Source organism: Saccoglossus kowalevskii, chromosome 4 (genome assembly GCF_978046115.1).
Source record: "Saccoglossus kowalevskii chromosome 4, keSacKowa6.1, whole genome shotgun sequence".
NCBI classification, from domain to species: Eukaryota; Metazoa; Hemichordata; class Enteropneusta; family Harrimaniidae; genus Saccoglossus; species Saccoglossus kowalevskii.
The window spans coordinates 26,906,185-26,934,173 of NC_140644.1; the positions used below are offsets into that span (position 1 = coordinate 26,906,185).

The window sequence follows — 27,989 nt, forward strand, 5'->3', positions numbered from 1 at the left end:
GTTTAAAGATATAGCACTGAACACGTTTTACGGCTTATTATATTTAATATAGAAGCTACATATCTATTACATTATACAATAATGTATAAAAACGTAAAAATATGACTGGCAACACAGCCATATAATGATAAATGTACTAGCATTTCTAACTGGGGATTTAAATATTTAATTGTGAGTAAAGCATATTTCCGACATATCAATTAGACAAATAGATGATACAAAAATAAGTAATTCAATGACAAAGATATCTATATCACTATTCTCAAAATAGTTTACAACAGCATAATCCTCCGTGTCCATCAGTGAAATAGAGATACCACCCCTCTGCATTATCTTCATTTTGTTTTCCTGGTAGATACACGCTGTACAAATGATGTGGTCCATTACCAAGGAATGGTAAAACACCACATAACTCTCCACTGGTACTGTACCAGATCAAATGGTCTTGGTGTAAATTATCACTGTTGTCATTCAATGTTACAGCCACCACAAATCCAGCTGCAATTAATAATAGTGTTACATTTTAAGAAAAATGATGCAATAGGGGAAAATACATGCAAATAATTAGGTTCACAATTCTTTATTTCCTCTTTCACAGAGTTAAAATACCAAAATTTCATACAAAACTACAATTTCAATGTAACATATTAATGTATGATAAGGGTTCTGAAATATAATTATGTATATTTCAATCTGAAGGGGAACTTAATTAATTATTTACTCATATTTTCTTATTATAAATAGGAAAAAAATTGCTGCAAGATGGAAAGTCTGTTTTTTTGGACACAAACTTTATCATGTGATTGTGATGCAAATTATATACATTTATGTCATGTACTCCATGATAAAATTAAGATAGGCAATAATGTCAAGCATCATTTGCGAATTACCCCAAAATAATACTTACATGACACCACCACCCCATCCCCAAATTTTGTATGAAAATTACACAAAAAACACACCAAGTACTCCTCGGTCAATCAATATGCATTATTTCGGGACTTTATACACACTAAATGCCATGTTTCTAAATCTGACTCTTTTTCTCAAGTCTAATTAATCTCTTTGTTTTCATAGATTGTCATAGGATTAATACCTTAAATGTTCTAAGACTATATTATGGTCGCATGACATCAAAGATGAAACAGTTACCAAGTTTTACTAGGCGTGGTTGGAACTAGATACGCTGCTCATTGAGCTATTTGCAAACCCCTGTGTTGTCTTTTTAGCAATGTACTCTAAATTTGTCTCATATCATAATTTCCCACAATGCACACTTACCTTGTTCACTGATGTAACATGCTTCAACTGCTCTTCCTGGTATTTCAACTTCAGCTGTTACATTTAAAGGAGCTGGATTATCACCACTAGTGCAAATAAATAGAAAATATTAACAAAAGAATCCATTAAATGATACATCAATTTGTTAATTAGGTGACATGCTGACCACTCATGCAATCAATTGATAGTTAATTATTTTTTTACACTGAATTGAAAAATACCTCTGATATAGTAATTATAAAGATTGTATCTATACATGTATATAGTTGACTGGGCCTCACGTTACCACAAAACTGAATCATTACATGAAATGTACACACACCTGTTAATGCATGGTCTGTCTAGAAGAAACACCTGGTCATCAGCTGCAAATATAAGTCTATAGAACTCCACATCATCCCCAGTAGGACCGGATCTAGTAATTATTCTAGATGCTAGTACATCAATGTGATAAAGTTCTTTATCTAACCACACACTTGTAGACTGGGATGAGTTGTCAACATTTATTTTGTTAAAAGTAACTTCCAATGGTAAAAGCGTGTCTGCATCCAGAACAACTAATGATGTTTTGGTTCTTATAAAAAACGTGTTGTGGCCAGCAACAAATTGCTTGGGTTGAAACAAAGTAACGGGTTTCCAGTCTTTGCTGCATTCAGCTGATTCACTTTTTATGACAAACCTGCATGTAGAAATAGATACATGTAAGTTTGAATAGATAAGAAATAGATAAGTTTGCAAGATCTCACATGTTTCAGCCAATGAGCGTGCCACAGGTCATATTTCCATTTCATAGTTGGTACATGATTCACACAGCGGTCATCTATTTATTAACAATAATAATGAGTTTGAATGTTAGGAAACACCTGAGAAGTTAGATTGTCAACAAGTCATTGTCAATGGCATAGTCCAAGTTTATAGATGTTTATATTTATACATGACCTAATGTACAATGCATGTGTAAAGTTTGAACATAATTGGTCCAGGCATGTATGAGATATATCTCCACTGAAGTACATTCGTTCAAACAAGATGAACGCCAGTCAGCCATTTTGGATTAGATGGTGACAAAAATGCATGTGCATTTGTCCAATATCTGAAGTATGTGTGAGGAACTTTATTAGTCAAGGCATATATGTTGAATATACGGATCAGGAACTGCATTCCTAGAAACAAATGGCCACCAGTTGGCCATTTTGAACCCATCAAAAAATATAATGATATACATCAAGATCTCAATATCTGTCCATATGTGAATGTGTGAAGGTATTCGAGGCATCAATTACAACTAAGGAATACTGTATTTACTATATTAGATGCACAACTCTATTACACATAAAAAGCATTGTATTTATTGAATGCAAAATCATTGAACTATGTCTTATTTTGACCATATACTATTTATGTCCTTTATTTTTTTACAGTAAGCTTCAAATAGAGCAAATGATTTGGGTGGTTCCAAGTAGCTATGGTTTAATGATTATAAATATTTAATGAAATAATGACCATAAATGATGACTTACAATTGTGGTCATATATATCTTGTCAGACAATTAAAGCACTGGTTACATGTCCCTATTTGCAACAGCACTTAGTACATTACAGTTATGCATAGTAACACACATGAAATTAATATGCATGGATTCAACCCCGAAGTAATCAGAAATGTTGTTTATCTAAATACACCTATGTACTTAGTCTCATTAATATTTATGGAACACCTATAAATTGGTTTCTTTATGCAAATTATATTATTAGTAAGCACAAAATTAAACCTAAACTGAGCATGTATATGGCCCATACCTTAGCAGCTACAAGTGTGTTCATTGAATCTGATGAGTGGTTGAGATATTGGTGGAAAAGGTACATATTGGTTAAATTAAAAGCAAATTAGGTCATTAATATACACAGATTTCAACCAAAAACTAAACCAGATTGTGTTTTATACAAGAACAGTTATGTATCCTGCTTCATTCAAATCTGTTGAACGGTACTTAATTAATATGCAAGGAATTTCAATTAAAGATAATCATTACTTCGTATTATCCCAGAACTCTACATACCAAGTTTTATTGAAATATGTTTAATGGTACATGAGAAACAAATGAAAATGCTTAAATTTGGTAATTAATATGCACGAAATTTCAGCCAAAAAACAATCAGGTTTGAGCATTATCCTAGAGTACCTACCAAGTTTCATTGAAATCTGTTTAATAGTACATGAGAAACAAATGAAACAAATTAAAATCGGTAAATTAATATGCAAATTATGCAAATTAAAACAGCTCCTTTCTTGAATCAGATCATCAAACAAATGCATGTGAAATGTACTGTCAGTCTGATATACCAGATGTATTTGTGAATATTAAACTTGATCGAGCCAAGCACATGAAACAAATTAAAATCAGGTAATTAATATGCAAATTATGCATTAAAATAGCTCCTTTCTTGAATCAGATCATCAAACAAATGCATGTGAAATGTATTGTCAGTCTGATATACCAGATGTATCTGTGAATATTAAGCTTGATCGAGCCAAGCACATGAGGGATTTTGGCTAGATGCATCCAAACAGGACTAAAAATAATTCTTTGTTTTTTTAATATTTTTGAGCTATGTAAAGAAAATATCTCCAAATCTGATGTTATTGTTATTTGTTTAACATATAATTTACTGTATTGTTATTCAAAAAGATTGTTGATTTTTAACAGAATTCAGGATATTTTTTCTAGCTACAAATTTATTGCAATGTTTCTCATGTCGAAATCAAGAAAAATATACAAAGTAATGACGGTAATAAAACCTCACTATGCAAATCTTTATATGCACTCCGGAATCCAGATGGAATGGATGAATTGTAATCCAATAGTTCAGATTATACACATGGTTCATCTCAATGTTTAAAATTTTTGTATATCCACTCAATGTTAAAATGGTCAAAACCCATGCTTGTATAAGATTGATTAGTTGAGGATATTTTACATTTGTGTATTTGTGTATTCATGAATAAATCCTTGTATTTAATCCCTCATAAGCAAAAATAAATTCGTGCAATAAGTATTTCACATTAGTATAAAGAGAAGTACTTTGCAGCTGTGGTAGTTTCTGCTCTTAGTGATCCAAATGACAAAACATATCATATGCAATTAGTGGAACTAGTATTTTCTAATATATTGTTATATTAAATATTAAAGGGTATTGTATTTCCAAGAAGCTACTCGAATTTGAATGTTTCAAAATAAGACATTTTATTCGTTATCAGACCATAAACAACTCCCGAATGTAAAACTAATTATGAATTGAAGTATCCAAATTATGAAACTTCATTTCTCATAACCATATTATAAGGTTATTACGAGAATACCTCAAAGTATGCATGAAGACAGTACAGGTGGGGTATTGACCGATGCGCAGCAGAGGTCAATACGTGGTGTACTGTCTGAGTTCATACATTGAGGTATTCACGTAATTACCTTATTATTATACATCTTTTCCTTTCAAGGATACATCATTGGAATGCCGAAACAGAATCAGCGAACTTCTTTGTGTGGAGTCCGGTCAAACCCTGGTGGCAGCCATGTTTGTTTTATTATTAGAGAACGCCTACATGGAATTCGCATTTCCTTATATGGTAGGATGAAAATACCCTGTAAATTATCACAAAATTACGGCACACTGTAACTTATGGCGTTACGGTGACAGATGTATAATAATAGGTTTAAGTGATACTTACTCAATCAGACTGTCTGGATCACTTTCATTACCATTACTATTCAGTGTATAAAATTTTGACCTGAAGCCATGAATAAAATCCATGGTAGTTGGTACTTTCAAACCAATGTTCTTAATGTTCCTCCCTCTCTCATCAAATACTGCCATATCTGGACTGAAAAACAGAGTACAGTAAAACTATCAGCCAGACACGAACACAGCTAACTAGTAACAAATATACACGTTTTGAATGGCTGCATATTCTTGATATTTTGCTGGGAGGGAGGTGCCACCGAATAAATGACCAAAAGCTAATAAAATTGAGGGGACAAGTACATGTTTGCATGGAAATAATTACTGTACGAATTAAGATTGAAAATTAGGAAAAATGCATATAATTGACGTTCATGGTTCAAAAACATGAGTGGAGTTTTTTGTTTAATTTAAATAATCACAAAGAATTTTCTGTCCCAAATTTGGTTAGTCATGAGCACCATTAAACTGTATGTCCCAAGTATGGAATAACAATGCATGGATGGAGATTAACAAGTGAGAATCTATGTGCATTCATTTGCACATGTCAGTGAGTTATGACTCATTATATATGTACATAAATAATGCATTCAAAATGGCAGTAATTAACAAGTGAGAATCTATGTGCATTCATTTGCACATGTCAGTGAGTTATGACTCATTAGATATGTACATAAATAATGCATTCAAAATGGCAGCAATTAACAAGTGAGAATCTATGTGCATTCATTTGCACATGTCAGTGAGTTATGACTCATTAGATATGTACATAAATAATGCATTCAAAATGGCAGCAATTAACAAGTGAACATCTGTGCTATCCTTTGCATATATCAGTGAGTTATGACTCATTATATATGTACATAAATAATGCATTCAAAATGGCAGCAATTAACAAGTGAGCATCTATGTGCTTTCCTTTGCATATATCAGTAAGTTATGACTCATTAGATATGTACATAAATAATGTATTCAAAATGGCAGCAGTGAACATCTGTGCTTTCCTTTGCATATATCAGTAAGTTATGACTCATTAGATATGTACATAAATAATGTATTCAAAATGGTAGCAATTAACATGTGAGCATTTGTGTGCATTCCTTTGCATATATCGGTGAGTTATGACTCAATAGTTTTGTACATAAATAATGTATTCAAAATGGCAGCAATTAACAAGTGAACATCTGTGCTATCCTTTGCATATATCAGTGAGTTATGACTCATTAGATATGTTTGTAAATAATGTATTCAAAATGGCAGCAATTAACATGTGAGCATCTATGTGCATCCCTTTGCATATATCAGTGAGTTATGACTCATTAGATATGTACATAAATAATGTATTCAAAATGGCAGCAATTAACAAGTGAGCATCTATGTGCATTCATTTGCACATGTCAGTGAGTTATGACTCATTAGATATGTACATAAATGATGTATTCAAAATGGTAGCACTTAACATGTGAGCATCTATGTGCTTCCCTTTGCATATATCAGTGAGTTATGGCTCATTAGTTGTGTACATAAATAATGTATTCAAAATGGCAGCAATTAACATGTGCGCATCTGTGTGCTATCCTTTGCATATATCAGTGAGTTATGACTCATTAGATATGTACATAAATAATGTATTCATAATGGTAGCAATTAACATGTGAGCATCTGTGCTATCCTTTGCATATATCAGTGAGTTATGACTCATTAGATATGTTTGTAAATAATGTATTCAAAATGGCAGCAATTAACATGTGAGCATCTATGTGCATCCCTTTGCATATATCAGTGAGTTATGACTCATTAGATATGTACATGAATAATGTATTCAAAATGGTAGCACTTAACAAGTGAGCATCTATGTGCTTTCCTTTGCATATATCAGTAAGTTATGACTCATTAGATATGTACATAAATAATGTATTCAAAATGGCAGCAGTGAACATCTGTGCTTTCCTTTGCATATATCAGTAAGTTATGACTCATTAGATATGTACATAAATAATGTATTCAAAATGGTAGCAATTAACATGTGAGCATTTGTGTGCATTCCTTTGCATATATCGGTGAGTTATGACTCAATAGTTTTGTACATAAATAATGTATTCAAAATGGCAGCAATTAACAAGTGAACATCTGTGCTATCCTTTGCATATATCAGTGAGTTATGACTCATTAGATATGTTTGTAAATAATGTATTCAAAATGGCAGCAATTAACATGTGAGCATCTATGTGCATCCCTTTGCATATATCAGTGAGTTATGACTCATTAGATATGTACATAAATAATGTATTCAAAATGGCAGCAATTAACAAGTGAGCATCTATGTGCATTCATTTGCACATGTCAGTGAGTTATGACTCATTAGATATGTACATAAATGATGTATTCAAAATGGTAGCACTTAACATGTGAGCATCTATGTGCTTCCTTTTGCATATATCAGTGAGTTATGGCTCATTAGTTGTGTACATAAATAATGTATTCAAAATGGCAGCAATTAACATGTGCGCATCTGTGTGCTATCCTTTGCATATATCAGTGAGTTATGACTCATTAGATATGTACATAAATAATGTATTCATAATGGTAGCAATTAACATGTGAGCATCTGTGTGCATCCCTTTGCATATATCAGTGAGTTATGACTCATTAGATATGTACATAAATAATGTATTCAAAATGGCAGCCATTAACAAGTGAGCATCTGTGGGCATTCCTTTTGCATATATCAGTGAGTTATGACCATTAGATATGTACATAAATAATGTATTCAAAATGGCAGCAGTTAACAAGTGAGCATCTGTGTGCATTCCTTTGCATATATCAGTGAGTTATGACTCATTAGATATGTACATAAATAATGTATTCAAAATGGCAGCAGTTAACAAGTGAGCATCTGTGTGCATTCCTTTGCATATATCAGTGAGTTATGACTCATTAGATATGTACATAAATAATATATTCAAAATGATACCAATTAACATGTGAGCATCTATGTGCATTTATTTGCATATATCAGTGACTTATGACTCATTAGATATGTACATGAATAATGTATTCAAAATGGTAGCACTTAACAAGTGAACATCTGTGCATTCCTTTGCATATATCAGTGAGTCATGACTCATTAGATATGTACATAAATAATGTATTCAAAATGATACCAATTAACATGTGAGCATTTATGTGCTTTCCTTTGCATATATCAGTAAGTTATGACTCATTAGATATGTACATAAATAATGTATTCAAAATGGCAGCAGTTAACAAGTGAACATCTGTGCATTCCTTTGCATATATCAGTGAGTTATGACTCATTAGATATGTACATAAATAATGTATTCAAAATGATACCAATTAACATGTGAGCATATATGTGCTATCCTTTGCATATATCAGTGAGTTATGACTCATTAGATATGTACGTAAATAATTTATTCAAAATGGCAGCAATAAACAAATGAGCATCTATGCGCATTCATTTGCATATATCAGTGAGTTATGACTCATTAGTTATGTACATAAATAATATATTCAAAATGGTAGCAATTAACATGTGAGCATATATGTGCTTTCCTTTGCATATATCACTGAGTTATGACTCATTAATTATGTACATAAATAATGTATTCAAAATGGCAGCAATAAACAAGTGAGCATCTATGTGCATTCATTTGCATATATCAGTAAGTTATGACTCATTAGATATGTACATAAATAATGTATTCAAAATGGCACCAATTAACATGTGAGCATCTATGTGCATTTATTTGCATATATCAGTGACTTATGACTCATTAGATATGTACATGAATAATGTATTCAAAATGGTAGCACTTAACAAGTGAACATCTGTGTGCATTCCTTTGCATATATCAGTGAGTTATGACTCATTAGATATGTACATAAATAATATATTCAAAATGATACCAATTAACATGTGAGCATCTATGTGCATTTATTTGCATATATCAGTGACTTATGACTCATTAGATATGTACATGAATAATGTATTCAAAATGGTAGCACTTAACAAGTGAACATCTGTGCATTCCTTTGCATATATCAGTGAGTTATGACTCATTAGATATGTACATAAATAATGTATTCAAAATGATACCAATTAACATGTGAGCATATATGTGCTTTCCTTTGCATATATCAGTGAGTTATGACTCATTAGATATGTACATAAATATTGACTTCAAAATGGCAGCAATTAACATGTGCACATCTATGTGCATTCATTTGCATATATCAGTGACTTATGACTCATTAGATATGTACATAAATATTGACTTCAAAATGGCAGTAATTAACAAGTGAACATCTATATCAGGGGAGTCATGACTCATTAGATATGTAAATGACTAAGTGTCAAGAAAACCTCTACCTGTTGTCCTGCACTATAGCAATAAGTTTTGTCTCATGATGTCTCGGTTGGCTGCAATTACTAATGGGTACAGTTGAATTTTTAAAATGATAATTCTTATCATGACCATAGTGAATAACTGGATTCAAGAAAGTGTCAAAGCTGGAACAATCTATAAACTGAAAGTTGAAAACAAAGAAATATTACATCACTTTTGATAGCATTATTGGGTGCAAGCAGGAACTTTGATAGATCTTTTGAGAAAAAAAGTAATTTTGAGCTAAGCTATAAATTCTACCAAATATAAAGAAATAAAACCATTTGTAAATTAATCTTATAATATAACACTGACTGGAGGCATACAGTCATATATAAACTGTGCACATATTTGTTTGTTTTGACTTGCATTAGCCCCTTCCCCCAACAAAAAGCAAACAGGCAAACTGAATTTTAAGGTTTAAAAACAATACATTACTAATATTATGTAACAATTGTATGTAACAACTATGTTTGAAAAACAAAAAATCACAAGAAATGTTTGATCAATATTTTTGGTGGCCATCAATACAGTGAAAGAGATTACATATAGCCATGCATATAAAAGTAATGCATAAGTTACATTTTTCCAACTTGGTTGTGGTAATGGTGAAGTGCAGTGGGTCAAACAATTATGTGATATGCAGATTGATTGACCGTTAGAGGGCAGTATATTAAAAGGTAAATTCCCTATCAGATATTGCCACTAGAGGGAAGATTATTGGAAGATAAATTCCCTATCAGATATTGCCACTAGTGGGCACTATATTTAAAGGTAAATTCTGTATCAGATATTGCCACTAGAGGGCACTATATTGAAAGGTAATTTCCCTATCAGATATTGCCACTAGAGGGCACTATATTGAAAGGTAAATTCAGTATCAGATATTGCCACTAGAGGGCACTATATTGAAAGGTAAATTCCCTATCAGATATTGCCACTAGTGGGCACTATATTTAAAGGTAAATTCTGTATCAGATATTGCCACTAGAGGGCACTATATTGGAAGATAAATTCCCTATCAGATATTGCCACTAGAGGGCACTATATTGAAAGGTAAATTCAGTATCAGATATTGCCGCTAAAGGGCAGTATACTGAATGAAGGTTACAATGTCACTAAAGGGTTATCACGGTTCTCCAGTATAGTGGGAAATGTTTATCATCACTTGATGTTAGCCGCCAATCACAGACTTGTTGTTTGGGGCTGTTCAAGTTATTGCAGAGCACAATTAATGTGGTAGACAGCAGAACTACCAACTCTTAAAAGTTAGTTGGTGGAACAACTTGCCAGTACTGTTAAAAACATTAAAAGTAAAGTGTATGTATTTGCTGAATTGTTTGAGTTACGGACATCGAGTTACGAAAAAATCAAATTACAGAAATGACCACGCCCACTTTTGTGAAACCACGCCCAAATTGTAACTCGATGTTCAATTAACAGTTACCAGAATTTTGAGTTATGGACAACAAACATTACATTTTTTTGTTAAACGTCCATATTCAGTAACTCGAACTTTAAATAACAGTTAACCAAATTTCCAGTTATGGGCAACATACATTTTTCTGTTTTGTTTAACTTTCAAATTTTGTAACTCAAACTTTAATTAACAGTTATTCAAACTTCGAGTTAGTAACTCGAAATTTAATTAACTGTTAACCCAAGTTCTAGTTACGGCAACGTAGATTTTTGTTATTGTTCAAACATCCACATACCATCGTTCATTTTTGACCGCGCAATAAGATATCTCGTTTCAACTTTTGGGCTTATACATCTGTACATCTTCACAACTTCTTGTTGACTGGAGCTTGGAAACCACCACAGGCCGCATACAGAGGCCGGGGTCATGATACATTAGAGTTACAAAATTTGAAAGGTATTGCCACTAGAGCGCAATATAATGAAAGATACACTTACCACCAAGGTATCACATTTGTCAGGAGATGGTAAATATGTCTGAATCAGTAAAAGTATGGTCGCTTTACCAAATCTAATTATATTTTTAACTCTTGCATTGTACAAATCAACTGGACTTCTTCTACCTTTCAATTTCTTCTCACCACACTTACACAGACCTATTGTAAAATTGTGCTGAAATGAAACAATGAGCAGTACATTCATTTCAATAACAAGCGACATAACTCCACTATCCTTCTAGAATATTGTGGTAGCCAGGTCGAGCAATGCACACCAATAAAACAACTATAAGTAGTTTGGCCTTGGCTGTTGAGAACATGTCAACTTAACCTCATCAACAAATTGTTCACAAAAATAATGTACACCTCAAATATCAAAGCAATCAGGCAGGTAGTTCGCAAGAAGTCACCATTCTTTAACCAAAAATATTCGCCAAAGATAGAGAATAGATGTTATCATCACAAATTGAACAAATCAGACAGAAGTTGACCAAAGTGTACATACCAAGTTTTCAAGAATAAGTTGAAAATATATTTTTTTAACTAAAATAGAAAATAGAAGTGAGGTCCACCCAAGTTACATATACATACCAAATATGTAGTCAAAAATGCAATTCTACTGTTTAATAAATAAACCTGATACCTATACATGTATGTACGTAAGTTAATCAAAAGACAATGACGATTTGACGAACTTTCACAGTGAGTTGAGAGTCAAGTAAAAAATTGAGTTTTATCTACTCACATAGTAGCTAAACTGCCAGCCTCTTTCATAGTGCTCTTCAAGTTTCTTTGTTTTCATTTCATAGTCTTTGATCTCTTTAATCTGGTGTTGTTTCTTAGCTTCTTCTAGAATTATCTACCATTGGAAAGTAACATTCATTTGTTTATGATTCACTTGTTTCAAACATACCAGTCCAAGTTATATTTAATTTGATCAATATTTCATAACTCATCTACATATTAAAGTTAAAATTATATTTTCAATAATATGCAGAACTGCCTCCCACTGATTATTGTGATCACCATAATAAATGATAAAATCTGTTGCCATGGCTACAAATCATATTGGGATATTGAAGCTAGTCGGCAGTGAGAGTTGTGGTGTTTAATCACCTAAACAAACATTTTTCATCGCTGTAATCACTCTTGGCCACTTTTAGATTCTGTTGAATAAACTGCACAAAATCCCAAAACATTGTGATGCTGACAAGGATAAGTGAGAGGTTTTTTTGCAGGATGTAAAACTGGAATAGAAGTTTAAAATGTATTTAGAAACAAGGATTTATAAGATAGGGATGGTCTGATATAAAGAATCAATTTCAAGTTAACAATAACATTGCTTATTTCCGTTTTCTGACAATCAACTTCCCAGCATGCATTGCACTATGTGATGTCACTCATCTGAAATAAGTTTTAATTAATGACTGCATGGAACTTTTGCTGAATAGGATCACATATCACCATACATAAATATTTAAGTTACATAGCCTTGTCTTATAAATACTAGGAAATAATTTTCCAAAATATTCAGATTATTATAGGTAGTAGTTTATGCATATAGTTGAATTATCAAGATTTTTCGATGGTCAAAATAGGTAGTATTTCAAAGATTTAGAAAAAAATAAATGCAATTTTTGGTTTATATGCGCATTTATTGGAGGTGTACTCCAATAGAGTAAATAAAATATTCATAACTTTCTAGAAAAAGGAACAATTTGTATATACTATTACCTTTTTTGCTGTCTTACGAATGGCACTCCCTAAGTTGAGTTGGTAGAATTTCCCGGGGCTTCGCCATTGCAAGATTCGTACCTGGCTTGTGCCATGACTTTGTTCACATCGGTTCACCTGAATGAGATCAACCACAATTTTCTGTGTTGGATCTGAATAAATCTGTTGAGGTACTGGAAGCAGAAACTTCTGCACTATGTAATAAACAGAGAATAAATGGATTATAGACTTGTAAATAAATACGAGTGACATCATGGGATAGCATTATCCACAAATTGAGATTTTCTTAAAATTGGCTACCAGTAAATTCAAACACACTATCAACTGTAAAAACTTACTTGTTGATTCTACTAATGAGAACCATGACTCACTTACACTGGGTGTATGTGGAATACAAACAGACCTAGGAATGAAAAATAAAAAATAAGAAAATAGTCAGTGGAATGGTTTCCATAGTGACAAAACACCACAATGACAGTAGTTTAACCTATCTACATATGCTCATTCCTGGGCCCAATACTCACCCATCATATGGATCCAAAAGCAGAGCTCTCATTGGTGGAAGATTCATACTCATGTCACCAGTTATATATCCATCATCCGTGATACGCAGGTTAAGATGTGTGCCAACATTGTCAGCGACAGGTGGGACACTGAAACCAACAATAAAATCAAATAAAGCTTAGAAAGAACTCCTGAATGCTGAGAGTATTGGAGACGTTTAAATTAATTCAAAATTTAAGATTTGCTTTAAAAATGCATCCGCTATTTAGTACCCCTACCTCCTTCAGCTCCCACTTTTATTGGTTCTCATACCTTCTTACATTTTGCATACACGCACATGTGCAGTGAATGGTTGGGAAGAATCAGTCATTCGCACCAAAATTTGTTAAAGTAACACAATTGTTCGCTGTCGTTGTTCTCGGTAATAATGTGAGGTAGTGCTAATCAGCAAACAACATTCGCAGACATTCACATGCTGGTTAGTAAAAATGCCATCACAGTGCAACGACTTAAAGATCACATACTTACTTGTCTGTTGTCAGCATTGGATGAATGTATTGTCTTCTCCACAGCATGGACAATACAGGTACTGGTTTATTGGTTTGCCTTGCCACTTCTATCAATGGGTTTAGAGGACTCTTCCTAGTTGAGTGACGGATTTGACGAGCTGGAAATCCATTGGTGTGATCAAAGGTTCCACTGCAACATATAAATTGATGAAGTTGTTACATTCTGGTCAACAGAAGACTATAGTAGAGGTTAAATTAAGGGGGCAGGTAGCAAATGCCTGAATTGGGTTTTCAGTTTCAGGGAACAGGTATGCCTGAATTGGGTTTCAGTTTCTGGGAACAGGTATGCCTGAATTGGGTTTTGGTTGCAGGGAATAGGTATGCCTGAATTGGGTTTCAGTTTCAGGAAACAGGTATGCCTGAATTGGGTTTCAGTTTCTGGGAACATGTATGCCTGAATTGGGTTTTGGTTGCAGGGAATAGGTATGCCTGAATTGGGTTTCAGTTTCAGGAAACAGGTATGCCTGAATTGGGTTTCAGTTTCAGGGAACAGGTATGCCTGAATTGGGTTTTGGTTTTAAGGAACAGGTATGCCTGAATTGGGTTTCAGTTTCAGGAAACAGGTATGCCTGAATTGGGTTTCAGTTTCAGGGAACAGTTATGCCTGAATTGGGTTTCAGTTTCAGGGAACAGAAATGCCGGAATTGGGTTTCAGTTTCAGGAAACAGGTATGCCTGAATTGGATTTCAGTTGCAGGGAACAAGTATGCCTGAATTGGGTTTTGGTTTCAGGGAACAGTTATGCCTGAATTGGGTTTCAGTTTCAGGGAACAAGTATGCCTGAATTGGGTTTCAGTTTCAGGGAACAGGAATGCCGGAATTGGCTTTCAGTTTCAGGAAACAGGTATGCCTGAATTGGGTTTCAGTTTCATGGAACAGGTATGCCTGAATTGGGTTTTGGTTTCAGGGAACAGGTATGCCTGAATTGGGTTTTGGTTTCAAGGAACAGGTATGTCTGATTTGGGTTTTGGTTTCAGGGAACAGGTATGCCTGAATTGGGTTTTGGTTTCAGGGAACAGGTCTGCCTGAATTGGGTTTTGGGTTTTGGTTTCAGGGAACGGTATGCCTGAATTGGGCTATTATCTTTACACAGTAATGTATTATATGGTTTTCTATAACACACATAATGTTATTTTCCTGGCATGAAATGGCCACTGCAGCAGGTATTTTGTTGATTAACGTGAATAAGGTACCAATGAAAACTCAAATTAAACTATTGTGGTAGATTTTTGTTGTTCATCTATCATTGATATAAATTTTGGGTCATTTGATCCAGTATTTCATTAGCTTTTTTGGAGAAGTTTTTTTTTTACTGCTCACCAACAGGAGGTACACATGTAAACACAGAGCGATACATTTTTTACTGCATTTTTCACTGATTTAGTGGAAAGTTAACATTATTGTTATGAAATTACATATATTTGCATAAATTCCAACTTTTAGGCAGTGACCAGACACCGTTTTTATGATTGTAGAATGAGGAAGCATATACAGCATAGGGAGTGGTGAGGCTTAGTACAAAACCCTAGTTAAAGAGTTTTGATTACATTATTGGTCTAGTTGCAGAAATTTTGAGTTTAGATTGCCTGATCTCAAACATGTGAGTCAGGAGTTTGAGGTCACAATAAAGTTTGGAAGGTTTCAGACTTAAAATAAGACATCTATGGGTTTTAATAATGGTGTTTGATGAAAATTGCATCATAGATCTGGAATGACAAGTCTTATGTGTTGCAATTGTTGACACAAAGTAATTTGTGAATATTACGGCTGAAGAACTGCAGCATTTAGATTGTGATTAGATGCGTTTTTGAATGAATTATTATGTTTTTAAGAATAAATTATTTATTTCTTAAACTGAAAAAACTTACTAATATGTATAGTTTCTAAGGGCTTGCAGAGATTCACCTTCCCTGCCAAGCATTGCCAGTACAAAGGCATGATGTACTGCAAGCTTAGAATGTATTTTCACCATATCATTGATTTTCTTTTCAGCTTCTTCCAACCATGCCTGTGTTTCTTCATCTTTCGACAAGAAGGGACCTGTAGAAAAAAAAATAACAACATAACAGCACAGCAGAAATTATATTTTGCTAATTAGTATGTTTATCATATTCTCAGGACAAACATCCGGGCATTTTTGCTGCCTGGCAACCATCACGGTGAAAACAAAGGCAGAAAACTTTCAGTAAACAGTACTTTGGGATGGTTGTTGAGACTCCCCTGAACAGTGTAACAAGATTAGCCCTACGTGTGTAACATATATAAATTTGGTTGCTCAGGATTAATTCAAAGTCGAGTTTGTGCTGTTTTCTCGACTTTAGCTGTTTTCACTGACTCTTCTACCTGCGTTCCACAGCAGCTCGCGCAGAGCCCATAGAAATATACATGGTACAGTGGTACACATCTTAGCAACATAGACGTAGTTCCGCCCGAGGATACCTTGTATTCCCAGGCCTCATAACGCTATGGGAAGTGCGCCCTCACATCAGGGCAATAATTCCCTGTATCACCACTGGCCAGCATGGCCGGCTTTCATCATACAAAACAAAATAGGTCATTCTAAATTACGTTGTGTGTAATGCTTGATATTTGAGGATTTTTTTTGCACAAAAATAGCCACCATTTGACCACTTTGAAAAGGATCGTCAAACCAATATATCCGTATATCTATGAAATGATGTATAATGAATATTAAAAATTTGAACATAATCTGTCAAAACAAGTCAGACATATGGGTCTGGAAACCCATTCATTAAAACAAAATCTGATCTGAAAAATAAAATGACGTGCATCAGGAACCCATAATGTCTAATGTATGTACCAAGTTTGAACGAAATCCATCCATAAATGCCAGAAATGCTTGACATTTGATGATTTTTTAGCACAAAAATTGACCACCATTCGGCCATTTTGAATAGGATCGTGAAACCAATATATCTGTATATCTATGGCATGATCTATAATGAATATTTAAAAATTGAACATAATCAGTCAAAGCAAGTCAGAATTATGCCACTAGAACCACATTCATTAAAACAAAATTGGCGCCAGTCGGCCATTTTGAATCTTATCCGGAAAAAAATAAATATTTGCATCAAGGTCCCATAATGTCTAATGTATATATCAAGTTTGAACAAAATCCATTTGTAAACAGTCGAGAAATGTTTGATTTTTATGATTTTTTAGCACAAAAATGGCCGCCATTCGGCCATCTTGAATCAGATCGTAAAACAAAATAATGTGCATCAAGGTCCTATAATGTCCAACATATATACATGTACAAGGTTTGAACAAAATCTGTCTGTAAACAGCCGGGAAATGCTTGGTTTTGATGATTTTTTAGCACTAAAATGGTCACCATTCATTCGGCCATTTTTAATAAGATAGTCAAACCATTATATCTGTATATCTATGACATAATCTATAATGAATATTTAAAATTTGAACATAATCAATCAAAGCAAGTCAGAGATATGGCACTATAACCACATTCATTAAAACAAAATGGCCGCCAGACAGCCATTTTGAATCTGATCTGAAAAATAAAATGACGTGCATCAGGAACCCATAATGTCTAATGTATGTACCAATTTTGAACGAAATCCATCCATAAATGCTTGATATTTGATGATTTTTTTAGCACAAAAATGACCACTATTCGGCCATTTTGAATAGGATCGTCAAACCAATATATTTATATATCTATGACATGATCTATAATGAATATTTAAAATTTGAACATAATCAGTCAAAGCAATTTAGAGATATGGCACTAGAACCTCATTCATTAAAACAAAATGGCCGCCAGTCGGCTATTTTGAATCTTATCTGTAAACAGCCGAAATATGCTTGATTTTGATGATTTTTAGCACAAAAATGGCCGCCATTCGGCCATCTTGAATCAGATCGTGAAACAAATTGACGTACATATGTATAATATCATGTATGATGTATGTGTGAAGTTTCATTGTGATTGGTCCAGGCATTTCTAAGATACAGGTCCGGACGCACGGACGGACACACAGAAGTCAAAACATAAGTCCCCGTTTTCGGACTGCTTCCGAACAGGGACTAATGAACGTTTTGGGTATACATGTATATCCAACAATATCAAATAAATTCAAACTATCACACAACAATTCTAAGATCCCAACTTAAATGTAGAAACAAACAGACAACAAATATTCGCCAATGGCATATTCCCTTTGTTTTTGACAATATACATTAGAATTAACACCTACGTGTAAGTGCCTGCACAGTCCCTGTATAAAGTAATTACACTAATACCTGTACTGTGTCCTGCATGGAAACAAAGAAACGCTTCAACTGCAGCTTGTACAACTCTATATGGACAGTCTTTTTGTGATGACAATGCAGCATTCCAGGCATCACACGAATTCACAGCTGCACTTTTATTCAGTAAACTAAAACAGACAAAAAATTAAATGTATTTGTTATATTGTATACTTTATATTAGAGCATTGTATCCATTATGCTACAAAATTCAACCTTCTACCCACTAAATTCTGCATTTGCCCTTCTGCGTACATGTATGTAAGGACTGAAATAAACTCAAATTTCCATGTATTAGAGAATTAACAACAATGTAATTTTTTTACTAATCTGAATCTTTTTTTATTCCAAAACGCATAATTGAAAATATAATTACAGTACCCCACCCAGAAGTCTTCCAGACTCCAAATGGTCCAGCCCTTAACAAATAATACCGGTAGTTTGTTTTATTTTTTATTCACTGATAGCTATACCCTTACCAAAATTCATTAGACAAAATGTATACTTTTTGTGTGCAAAAAGTATACAAATTCTGAATAAATTTGTACATTTTATGTATAATTTTTGTATACAAGAAGTACCCTATATTTGGAACAGATTTGTATACAACAAGACATGACATGTCATGTCATAGCCCCCGCTCAGAAAAAAAATTAAAAACTTATATTGAACTTAGTTTGTGTCAGAGTGAATTAATTCATTATGAGCTGTATTAAAATTCTGTTATTAAATGTTCAGAATTGATGTGTTACAATTTTAGGGGGTGGGGTAAAAATATATTCATTTGGCTTTTCTGAGACAATTTATAACTTGTTAAACATATAATGCGATGTGCACTTGTAAACAATTATTACCTGTCCCTGTACCAACTTTGAACAAAACTGGATGACACATCTGAGAAAAAGCTGTTAACAGCTAGAAAAAGCTTGTTTTTTTTAGATTTTTGAGGGAAAAAATGGCCAAGTCGTAAAACTTTATCCAATCAAACAGGTCATGAATGACAATCCTTGGTGTACATTACCTGTGTCAACAACTTTACTTCCCATGTACTTCATGTACAGATCTACATGTAGTTTGTGGCCCTGAATTAGTTTCAATATCTCTAAATAAGGACAAGAGTACTTCTCATATGACAATGATACAAATAAAGTGCAAGAATCCAGAAAAACATTATCAAGTTTTTATTATCATACATTAATATTAACAAATCGTGTGAAATTGAACTTTTATGTACAGAGAAACACATATTTATGCTTTGGTTGACAGCACTTCTCAAAAAAAAAAAAAAGACGACCTGCAAAACTTTATACAATTGTCAGACATGCAGCAAATAGTATGCTTTTGTAATATATGCAGTTTCAGTGGCTTTGCTTTCTGAGAAAAAAATTCTGGCTCTGCACCTGAAAAAAACAAAAAAATATTTAGTCAAAAGTAAGCAGAGGTTGTAGCATATATGCTCCCATTAGCTGTTAAATTTAATTAAAAAAGATATTTGTGTACTGTCTTTTCAGTACGAAAACATATTACTTAATATATTTATACCAGCCAGAAAGAAATTGCAAGTTTTCACTGAGCAATTAGGAATATACATGGACAACAATTGATGCATGTGTAGCAATATACTGTTTGAAAGGCTGCAAGATGTAATGAAGTAGCAAACCAATCACTACTCGAGTCTGACTGGCTGGGAAACTGCACAATACATACAAAAATGTATGCAGATGATATATGAGCAGCTCCACCAAATATAAAAATATTCTTTCCATAGTTATGACTCTAATGTGATCGTATAAGTTTATTGTGATTCTATATGTGTTTGTAATATTATTTAGCTTTATTTAGCATTCTGTTTAGTTGATTAACTTTACTGTATCTTAATGTAGTTTATTTTATTTTTATACGACCATAGAACAACTCACTGTAGTTTGTTTTAATGTTGAATAAAAATTAAATCAGTCACTGTATAGTGGTGACGTATTGCGCGAAATTGTTGCAAGGACAATACTTTTCTCGATTTGCGTGTCGTCGTGCGTCGATAAAAAATGCATGGAATGGTCAGCAGTATCGATCAAGTTCGTCTAGTGTGACATTCGTGGCTGGCGACAAGATGCCGTATAATCATTTAAATAGACGTCACGGAGGAGTGAAAGGCCATAATTTGGTGCTACAATAGACGTCATGAAATGTTGGAAAATTACAGTCAATCAAAAAAACTGTTCACATGACAACAAAAAATATTCACTATATTTATTATACATTATTTTTTTGTTGGTAGCAAATGATCACGGTACGGTAGCTTACTTGTTTTCGAAGTGTTGTAATTGTTGATTAGTACTCAGTAGTGATTATATTAACGTACAAAAAATAAATTCGTTGAATTGTTATGAAATGCAAGTAAAATTCAACTTAGTTTTATCGTAAGCAAATGTTTTCGGTTACATGTTAACGCTCGATGAGACAATATCCGCCATGTTATCCATGCCCACGACGCGTGTTTATTGACCAGATAGGTCAAGTCGCTAATCAACCAATCAAAATGCTGGATGGTGCCCATGTGCTCAAATTACCATAAAGCATTTAAATATGACAGTTCAGCGATCTCATGGTGAAAGCAACACGAAAGACCAGATTTACCGATGTTTTAGTGCGATCTTTTGGCTTCGTTTCTCATGGGGAAAAAGGCATGATTTTTTTAATCGGATTTAGAAAAATAAATAAACGTACCGTCCCAAATAAAAATGTGCCGGGTGGAATTTTTCTGTGGAAAAAATAAACGTACCGGTACATTTATATTGGGACATTTAGCGTTGTGGGCAAGCTCTCCTGAGTAGCGACATATTTTTGACATATTTTTAACTTCGCCTATTGCGTGATCAGTGGATTACGTAAATAAACCAACACTTTCAATGAGTACATGCCGACCCAACTAAACTTGTTTATGGCTGTTTATGAACAGCGAGGACGCATCTCATAGAACAATAGCTGTGGAAATCATAAACAAATGTAAATGTTGCGGAAATCAAGCATGGCGATAATGATTTTGAGCGAGGCAGAGTCTGGCAAGCATCTCAGAGCAGCATTGCGCCGACACCACCACGACGTTTGAATCCCGGTGAGAGCACTGCAAACCTCTTAAGTCACGAGGTAAACTTTCAATTTACACAATACATAATCAGTTCCTACAACCATAATAAAAAGGCAGTTTTTCTGGCGAAACTCTCGACAGGTTAGCAATAGTTTCTCACGATCACCAAACCCGAGACACAAACGATAATACAAAGTGTATAAATACCATAACAAGCACAGTTTCTTACCTTTGAAATTGACGAGACACAATTTTGTCCATAGAAGCGTTGCGCAAATAAAGATACTAGTACAATTCCGGGATACAATATCCTCACAAAATTGACTGATTTCCACCGAGACGAGAACTGCGTAAGCGTCATCAAAACTCGGATTAAACTCGGGTAATTTCGGGAAAAGTCGGATTTTGAAGGAAAAATTTTAAAAATCAAGGAAAAACACAGTGAAACTTTGAAGAATCGAAAAAATAACTTGATGTACACCATAGCACCATCAATTTCTGTCTCTGTACCAACTCTGAACTGAATTGGATCACACATGTGTGAGAAAAAGCTGGTAACATGAAAATGTGCACACACATTGCACAGACACGGCCCAAATTAATATCCCCCGCCCGGATCGCAGATCCGGCGGGGGCTAAAAAGTATGCAAATACTATGCAAATAGTGTACAAAAAATGTACTTTAGAAGTATCCCTTATTTGGAACACTTTTGTATACAAAAATTGTACAAAGCTCAATTCATAAATAGGGCATTTATTTAACAAAATGAAATTCAACTTCATTGTGTGTTTCATTTGCGCAAGTGTATGGTTATATTTTATAACAGCATGTATTTGTATTTACCCATACTTACATTTAGAATTCAATTTATCAATTGTTTATGCTTACCTGACTGACTATATAGTACATTCATTTACAACCTATGTTGTATCTGTTTGACATTTATGTCAGCCAAGGATGAACAACAAACTGATTGTGGTGAGAGTAATACTGATTTATTTCATTGTGTTTTCCTCAACTGAAAATGCCAAAACTAGATATATAATGGAAAATTAAATTTTAATTTAATTAAATTGATCAAAAAAAACTTCATAAAAATTGGCAGTAAGTCATGTTAGGATCCAAAAACAGGATTAGGCAAACTCTAAACAACTCTTGTGGGAAATGTGTTATACACTCTTCTTATAGTGACTGAATTCTTTCAGTAAACTGTAGTAAAAATATAATATTACTGATATCCAAAAATAAAGTTTAGGATTCCTGTAATTAATCTATTAAAAATGTTTTTATACTCTCTTATGAATTTAATTGAATATTAAATTCCATATTTGTGTACAGTTTATGTATACATATATTGTATTATTGGGCGAAGTTGAGTTTATTCAGATTCTAAGTCCAATTTTTTTACATTCTATGTATACATAAATAATACTAATATTTGTCAAGATGCCAAGTCAATAATTTGTACAATTAATGTATACATAAATTATACTTCATTCTGACATGATTCTAACGTAAATTTTTTTTGGTTACTCTTTATTTCTTAGTCATAATATTGTACATTTTATGTATATGTAAATTATACAATATTTAGTCATTGAATCCTATGCAAAAAGTCTGTACATTTCTAGTATACAACAAATATACATTAATGAATTTGTATAAAGTGTGTATACAAATAATGTACTGCTGTTTTCTTGTATGTATGAATTTTGTATACAAATAATGTATACTTTTTGTACAGAATATGTATACAATTAATATACTATTGGGGCGGACAATTTGGTAAGGGTATGCACTAATTTAAATATTAAAACATAGTGAGCAATAAAATGTATCAATTCTTTCACAAACAAGTGAATTTAAATTAAATGACATACCCTTGACTCCATGCAAAGGCACTCAGTATTAAAGACTGCATAAACTGAGCATTCTGTGAATGTAGAGTCAGATTGCTACCAACATCAGCAGCTTCCCTGTAACACCTGCCTGCAGCAAATGCATCTCCAAACATTACATACACCAAACCACAATCATTTAGAAATATAGCCTTCTGTAGACACTGAGAGACTTCAGGCTCTTTTGCTGTTAAGATGACATTGCAATATTTATAAATAGTTAAACTGTGATGCCATCGCTGAATGGCTCCAGGGCTGAATGACAATTTTGATTTCAAATACACTGGTAAAAGGAGTATGATGAGGGGTTTGTATGCATTGGCTTGTTCCATTCAAAAACACTGAACGTGGTCAAATTTTGTTACCCCAATTTGGCTTTGAAAGTTGTTTTTTATTTACTGATTTGTAGAAATATGAAATTTAGTTTTCATATTTTCTTGTCAGTTTCAAGATGGCTACACCATATCAGAAATATTAGTAATTTAGCCGCATTTATTTTATTATCTTGTGTTTGTCAGCTGAATATGTGTTACAGAGATTTGCTTCACAAATTGTCACTGTGAAAAATTATGAATATGATGAAGAAATTACGAAGTGAAAGATTTATATTAAAACCTGTCTAAACTGAACACAAATATATTCTCTAATTTACAGAGGTGTGCAGTTTTATACAGGTCTTATAGTGAAACATATCCAGGTCCAAATAATCTTACATGCATGTTTGTAAATGCCAGGAGTTTAAACTGTGACATATTATTACATTTTTCAACACCTAATTTATAGTTACTAAGCATCAGAAGTTGCTGTTACTGGGACATCGCAAAAAGCTAAAATTCTACATGATAGCTATGACATTGATTGGAGGGACACGATTGGCGTCAGAGGTAGTGAGGTTCTATTAGCTGTAAATAGTACCGTACTCTGTACTCATGAAACTGATCTGGAAAGTGTTGATAGGTATCATACTGAAAATAATGTGAAATACTGCCTTCTCAAACAAATTGCTGACATTGTCTGTTATAGACTCCCCTATGACAATAGTGCACAATATATCAATAATCTCAACTATTCTTGATTTAGTATTGTCAAACTTTCCTAATCTCCACTTGAAGTGTTTGACAATATCATTGATTCTGACCATGATATAGTTAAATTCCACCTTGACATGAATTAAAATTTGCGAAAACTTAACAAATCCAGATATGTAATTTCAAAAAAGCCAACTTTGCAGGTTCAAAACAAGCCTTGTTAAAAATGGACATTAGCAAACTTCATTGGGCTGAAATGATGTAGATGAAATGTAGATAGTACTCTAGAAGTTTGGATGGACTTGATAAAACAAACAAATATAAATTCCCTTCCCTAGGTTGATGGCAAAGTGCTACATTTGTCAAGTAAGAAAGAATACATGAGAAAAAAGGCCAAAAAAGCAACTTCAGTAAAGGACTGGGCAAAATACAGAAAACATGCAATCAGTGAGATCATCCAATTTTCTATGAACATTACCTGTAGTGACCTTGGCTTCAAATAGTGCTTTGGCAGCTTGTGGAATCTGTCCTCTTGCCCACCATACATAACATAATGCCACATCAAAAAGTTTATCAATCAACGCAGGGTATCTAAAGAACAATGGAAACAATACACAACATAATGCCACATAAATGGTTTGTTTGTTGATTTTATGAAAATATTTTGTAAAGATGTGATCCAAGATATTTAAATTTGGGGAGTCGTAGCTTGCGCATGAGTCAGATAGCCATAGTGTGTCATTGTTTACAAACAAGTGCCTACACATGAACCATTGTGTTTTTAGTTTGCGTTGTTATCATTGCTTCGGACTCAATTTCCGCACGAGCACAGGTGACGACCCTCTCATTTTAAATATATACAAAACAAATATCCAAGATTGCTTTCACCACAGCACATGCAATCAAACTAGATCAGCGACTTTGCAAGACAAAATTGTGAAGACAACTTTGAAGTCAACCATTATTATCTATTTACTGTCTCTTATAACCAATAAAAACTAAAGATCGATTGACTTACCTGGCTTTCAACGCCAGCTTCACCTTGTCAACTGAGTACTGTATACAGGCATCCTCATCAAGTACTTCATCTTTACTGGTATGTCTATACTTGAATGAACTTGGTAGCATTATATCCACAGTGTGCGCCAAGGCTATAACAGTATAGACAATACATGTATGTTACATTTTGGCCACAGTATATGTGTGTATTTATATACTTCCATGAGCATTTTAACTGGATACATTTATTTACAAGGTATTGTAACACATCAAGCAATTATTCCAAATTTATCACAGTTCTATGCATAAACACCAACGCCTACTGTTTACTGCAAGAGTGTTCGTCTCAAAAACAATTTACATTTAGCTAAGGTTTAAATAGTTATGATCTACAATAATACATGGTTATGTCCAATTTAAAGTTGCCATTATTTTTGAAATGGCAAAATTCCAGACCTGTTTAAATGATCAAGCCTTGAATACAATGTCAGCTTTGCTAATGTTATTTTATTCAAAATGAATTCAAATCTTGAATCTATAGGGCCGAATCCACCGTTATTGTCCTTGCATTTTAGATAATCCGTGAACGAAAAGTAAAAATTACCTGCAATCACCTGTCCGATTGTACACAAGGGATGCCGACTATGTATGGTTCTTATCATGTAAGATTTACATGCAAGATTCGGAAGAATGTCACGGAGGGCCGCTTCATCAGAATTACTTCCAGCTTCAAAGATACTTCTTCCATCCATTACTGAGTCACCATTAACAAAAGTTTCACTTCGAGCCAGTTCTCTGTGAAGCCATTTCAACTGACAAGAATGTAAAGTCTGTCGGCATTTTAGAATGACCTTCTGCTGATGTAAAACCGGAATTTGTTGATTTTTTTCTTTCCTGCAAGTTTTTAAACAAATCTCCATCAGTGTTGGCACATCACGTACAGGGTTGAGATCTTCAACAATAACAACATCTGTGGACTCATCATCCATAAATGGGGAAAAAAAATCCAATTCTGTCTGTCGGTAAATTTTTTTTCGCCGCCTTTTCTGTTTTTTGCTTCGACCTGCCTTACGCTCCTGCTTTGGTAGTTCAACGGCAGCACCTTGCAGACTTAGTTTGTCAAGGCTCAAAGCTTCATCATCAGAACTGCTGCAAATGTCTTCCTCTGCAGTAAAGTAATCATCAGAACTGAAGCATCCATCTACATAATCATCATCATCATGCTCAATTTTCATGTCATCATCTTCCTTCTCATTTTCACAAAACTCCTTTTTCTGTTTTCTGCCACTTTTTCTTCTCCTACGCTTTGGTTCCACGGGTTTCGAAAACTCCCATGATACCATGCGAGCAAATGAACGCTTCCCAATCGGTGATGCTAACTTCAGTAAATCCTCATCTTCATCAGCTTTATTTGTTGCCATGATAACAAATTCTGAAATAAAAATGAAATAACAAAACAATTGGCTAACAAGAACGAGGTCAGCATTGTTCTAATTCAACTTGTCATTTTCTAAAAACGTCTAGTTAGCATTTTTAGATACTTTAAAGCATATAACATAGTGTAACTATTACAACCTTGTCCATTGAGGATCTAGATTAAATATAAAATGGTTACAATCTGAAGTAATCATAATTACATAAACAATTAATTAATATATTTGTTACTCAATTAATAATACTACATGTCCTGTATTGACCTCAATGTCCCTTATGAAATACTATAACATGAATTATAGAAAAGTTCCCAATTAATAGTGCAGTAATTCATATAAGCAAAATAAAATACTTTTTTTTTACTCATTTATACTCATACTGAAAACAACATATCAGTTTACTACACTTGGATAGCATACTACTAACATCTGGTTCTCAGTACAAGCAGTATAAATGTCTTCATTCTGTCTACATCTAAACAAATGTTTAATTTCAGCCATATTTGACTTCATATGTTGAAAATTGCAGTTGCTAGTTCAAGTTAAACCAGAATTGAACATGTTTGACATTTCATAGCGATTGATAAGATTCCTAAATTTGAAAAAAATTGTTTAAGTTATTGTAATCGCAAGAAGACAATTATATATGATATTTAATCAATATTTAAAAAAATATTTATGGCAGCACTGTCACTGGGTGATGCTGGGAGTAGCTGTGGTTTCGTTTCGTTTTGGGTCCGGGTAGGACTTGGGCTTCGTCAGTATGGAGGGTGGCCTAGTACACCGACGGTGCGTGTGGACGAAGCTAAGGTCCAATCTAGTCCCAAGAACACGACGCGCGAAACCATGGCTACGGTGGGAGTGGCGGCATATTAAACGCATAATAAAGTAAACTTGGATGAAAAGTAACTTACATGTCTGAAAACAACTGCAAACGATGAGAATGTACTTTCAGAACCACTTATGGTGTTTCGATAAGATACTGCCAGGTTGTACAATCACAACTCCAATATATTACACAAGATTTCCGTCTTGTTGTGAAAGCCCGCTACTAACGCGGGCATTTCCGCTTCCGCTGGCTCGGTTTCTGTGAACAGCG

At 33.7% G+C, this 27,989-nt stretch overlaps 1 protein-coding gene across 1 annotated transcript; it reads right to left on the reverse strand.

Annotated features, from left to right (window-relative positions):
* Positions 1 to 25: 25 nt before the first annotated feature.
* Positions 26 to 27,989, reverse strand: LOC100369133 (uncharacterized). The gene is made up of 18 exons (XM_085498032.1): positions 27,805 to 27,989; positions 26,062 to 26,889; positions 25,477 to 25,609; positions 24,937 to 25,049; positions 23,413 to 23,617; positions 18,441 to 18,577; positions 16,022 to 16,193; positions 14,114 to 14,284; positions 13,606 to 13,734; positions 13,420 to 13,484; positions 13,082 to 13,275; positions 12,093 to 12,206; positions 11,349 to 11,522; positions 9,416 to 9,573; positions 5,012 to 5,164; positions 1,604 to 1,960; positions 1,282 to 1,367; positions 26 to 498 (listed from the first exon to the last, which is right to left on the reverse strand). Exons 2-18 carry the CDS (start codon positions 26,876 to 26,878, stop codon positions 263 to 265), a joined length of 3,414 nt encoding a protein of 1,137 aa, XP_085354158.1. The 5' UTR covers positions 26,879 to 26,889; positions 27,805 to 27,989; the 3' UTR covers positions 26 to 262.

Coding starts and splice junctions, on each gene's coding strand:
- LOC100369133 (XM_085498032.1), bottom strand. CDS start 26,878: ATGGCAACAAATAAAGCTGATGAAGATGAGGATTTACTGAAGTTAGCA. Junction 23,618..24,936: donor TGAAGCCAAGGTCACTACAG/GTAATGTTCATA, acceptor TCATCTTAACAG/CAAAAGAGCCTGAAGTCTCT. Junction 13,276..13,419: donor CTCATTAGTAGAATCAACAA/GTAAGTTTTTAC, acceptor TTTATTACATAG/TGCAGAAGTTTCTGCTTCCA.